Raw genomic sequence first — 3227 nt, forward strand, 5'->3', positions numbered from 1 at the left:
ATGCCTTGTTCTACTTCTGATGGTATATTTTCTTCTCTTGCTCCTAATTAGAGTTTGAAATGTTAGCAGAGTAGAACGTGAAGATCCGAGCCGTTGATTCAGTTTCTGATGTTTTTACTCGCTTATAAGTCATGACCATGATTTCCATGGTCCTCTATAACTGGAAGATCCAAGCCGTTGGATTTGGATCTGTGCTTGTGATCCTTTTTTTTCCTGATTTACAAAAACAGCTAATGATTTTTTGGTGCCAGAGTATTTTTCTTATGGATGTGCACATGATGGTCAGATGACGCGAACCGTCTGATCAATTGTGCTCTATTGGATAATTAATGAGCCAAACTGATTGGCAATGGCCTATAAAACAGTCCATCAATCGGATGGTTAGGATCATCCTCATTAAAGACATGGCCCATCAGTCACTTCTGTGGATGTGGATCGGATGGTTCAGATCAACGGCCAAGGTTCTCAAATAAATGATAGTTATAATTTTGAAAAATAAAACATTTAAATTCTATTAGTTTTTTAATCCAATTGCAGTGTACGAGTGGTGCAAGGGACGTCACACCCAAAGGCTATTTGGATGAGTTGAGAGGCCATGATATTCCCATGCAAAGAGCAATTGAAGATCATGAACAACTACATGCCATGGATGATGATGATAACGGTGACCATCTGCAGATGTATTCTGAGGTTGACCATAATCATGTACATGTTTTGGATGGTATCCAACAATCACTAGATGTGATGGACGGTGTCAAGGACAGCCGTACGCATGTACGCCCCACGAACGACCATGAATGGTCCCATGACAATGATGTAGTGATGGCCATTCATGGCCATGAACAGCTCCATATCATGGATGTTGATGTTAAGCATGACCATGATCAACCATCACCTCATGTGGACCACATGGATCACCCTTCACTAAACGTGTTCTTCAAGATAGAGGACTTAGAGATGAGGGGAAAGGAAATGCTTATCTACTTTCCAAACAGAGATTTCTCATCATCTACTCCTTTCTTTCCAAAGGAAAAGGCCAACACAATACCATTTTCATCCACCCAACTCCCATTTCTCCTTGAGATGTTCTCCTTTCGAAAGGACTCTCCCCAAGCTCAAGCCATGCAAGATACCCTTAGACAATGTGGACTCCCACCCATTAAAGGTGAAAAAAAGATATCTGCAACATCTCTAGAATCCATGCTCGACTTCACACGTGCCATCTTCGGCATGGGGTCCCACTTCCAGATCCTGGCCACAGCCCACTGTAAAAAATCGACACCCACATCACAAAATCCCCTCCTACAGAAGTATATCATCTTGGAAGTGCCCCAAGAGATATCAGCTCCTAGTATGGTGGCATGCCAAACCATGCCTTACCCTTATGTGGTTTTCTACTGTCACCAACATGTAAGCAAGAGCAAGGTCTTCATAGTTTCATTGGAAGGTGAGGATGGAGATAAGGTGGATGCCGTTGCTGTTTGCCACTTGGACACATCCGACTGGGCCCACAACCATGTATCATTTCGTGTGCTTGGGATCAAACCAGGCACAGTTCCAGTATGCCATTTCTTCCCTGAGGATCATCTGGTCTTGGTTCCTACTCTTGCTTCAATCTAGCCATGTATTTCATATTTGTGTTTGTTGTGGTACTCTAAGAGGGAGATTGTTTTAATTGGCCTAGACACCAAGACACCCTCTATCTATAGATTGTGATTGACATGGAAGAGGTAAATATGTAAAGCTTGTTGTGATTATTGTAACGTGAGTTGATTGGAAGTGGATTGTGTACTGCCCTTGCCTGGACGCATTAAAATGCTTAATGCGGGTTCTGTGGGACCCACCGTGATGAATGGGTTTTATACACGCCGTTCATCCTTTTTTTTAAGATCATTTTAGAGTATGATCATTCTAAAAATTAGGCAGGTCTAATGCCCAAGTGGTCCATACCACAGGAAGCAACAGCGATAAGGAAACTCACCGTTGAAACCTTCCTAGATGCCACCGTGATGTTTATTTGCCATCCAACCTTCATAAGGTAATATAGACTTGGATGAAGGGAAAACACAAATATCGTATCTGTTGCTCACCAGAATGGCAGGAGTTCAATTCTAGTCCACTTGAGCCTTGGATCTGCCTCATGCATCACAGTGGCCCCATAGAGACCTGCCTAAACGGATTATCGCGGAGGAGGGGCCAAGAAGCAATTTGTTGGGGATTTGCTCTACAGAACCACACAGATCTAGATCTAGGATAGCAATTCAATAGTAACAAGCGATCACAGAAGAACACAGAGTTTTAACTTGGAAAACCCTTGTGGGAAAAAACCACGGCACAAAGCGATAGAAATCCATTATGAAAAGAAACTTACAAGAGAAAGGACTTACCCGATTCGAACAACCTCGAATCTCACCCTTGCTACACCCTTTGATTTCCCTAGAACCCCTTTAGAATACTTTAGAATAATTTTTCCATTATTTAGAAAAGCCCTAGGGACCCCTATTTATAGTTTAGGCAACTTCCTTTCGCACCTTGCGAAAGGCTGACTCAAATTTCTGCAGTCCGCATCAGATTCGAAAACGAATCTGCGTAACTACGACTAGTCGAGCCGAGGCTACGACTAGTCGTAGGACCCCTATGACTGGTCGAGACATCCCCACGATCGGTCGAGCAGTCTGGACACTAAAAATCCCAAGTCGCTAGACTTTGAGTCGAGCAGCTCCCACGACCAGTCGTGGCTGACCCACGACCGGTCAAGCAACCCAAAGTTAGATTTAAGACTTTTGACAACAATCTCCACCAAGTCTTCAATCTTAAACCGTGTAGCTCCTTGATCTCTTCCCTTATCTCTTCATTGCATCATAGCTTCAATCAACGCTTTTCGTGCACACTCCGTCCTTCTTTTACATTATCGCCAAGCCCAGAAAAGTTGCATAGAACTCAAACTTCTCTGTATGAACGACCTTGGTGAGCATGTCTGCTGGATTCAACCTGGTGTCAATCTTTTCCAATGTAACGCCTCCTTCCTCGAGCACCTGTCTGATAAAGTGGTGACGAACAGCAATGTGTTTAGTATGAGAGTGATAAACAGAATTTTTAGCCAAATTGATAGCGTTCTCGCTATCACAGTTAATCGGCACGGCCTCATACTGAAGTCCCAACTGATTTATCATGCCTCTGAGCCAAACACCTTCTTTAAACGCTTCCGTCACTGCCATATATTCTAC

General features: G+C 43.3%; 1 protein-coding gene across 1 annotated transcript; it reads left to right on the forward strand.

The window, feature by feature from the left end:
* Positions 1–786: 786 nt before the first annotated feature.
* LOC131229535 (BURP domain-containing protein BNM2A-like) lies at positions 787–1667 on the forward strand. Its single transcript, XM_058225524.1, has one exon. It carries the CDS (start codon positions 823–825, stop codon positions 1618–1620), a length of 798 nt encoding a protein of 265 aa, XP_058081507.1. The 5' UTR covers positions 787–822; the 3' UTR covers positions 1621–1667.
* The last annotated feature ends 1560 nt before the right edge of the window (positions 1668–3227 follow it).

This window comes from Magnolia sinica, chromosome 16 (genome assembly GCF_029962835.1).
Source record: "Magnolia sinica isolate HGM2019 chromosome 16, MsV1, whole genome shotgun sequence".
NCBI lineage: Eukaryota > Viridiplantae > Streptophyta > Magnoliopsida > Magnoliales > Magnoliaceae > Magnolia > Magnolia sinica.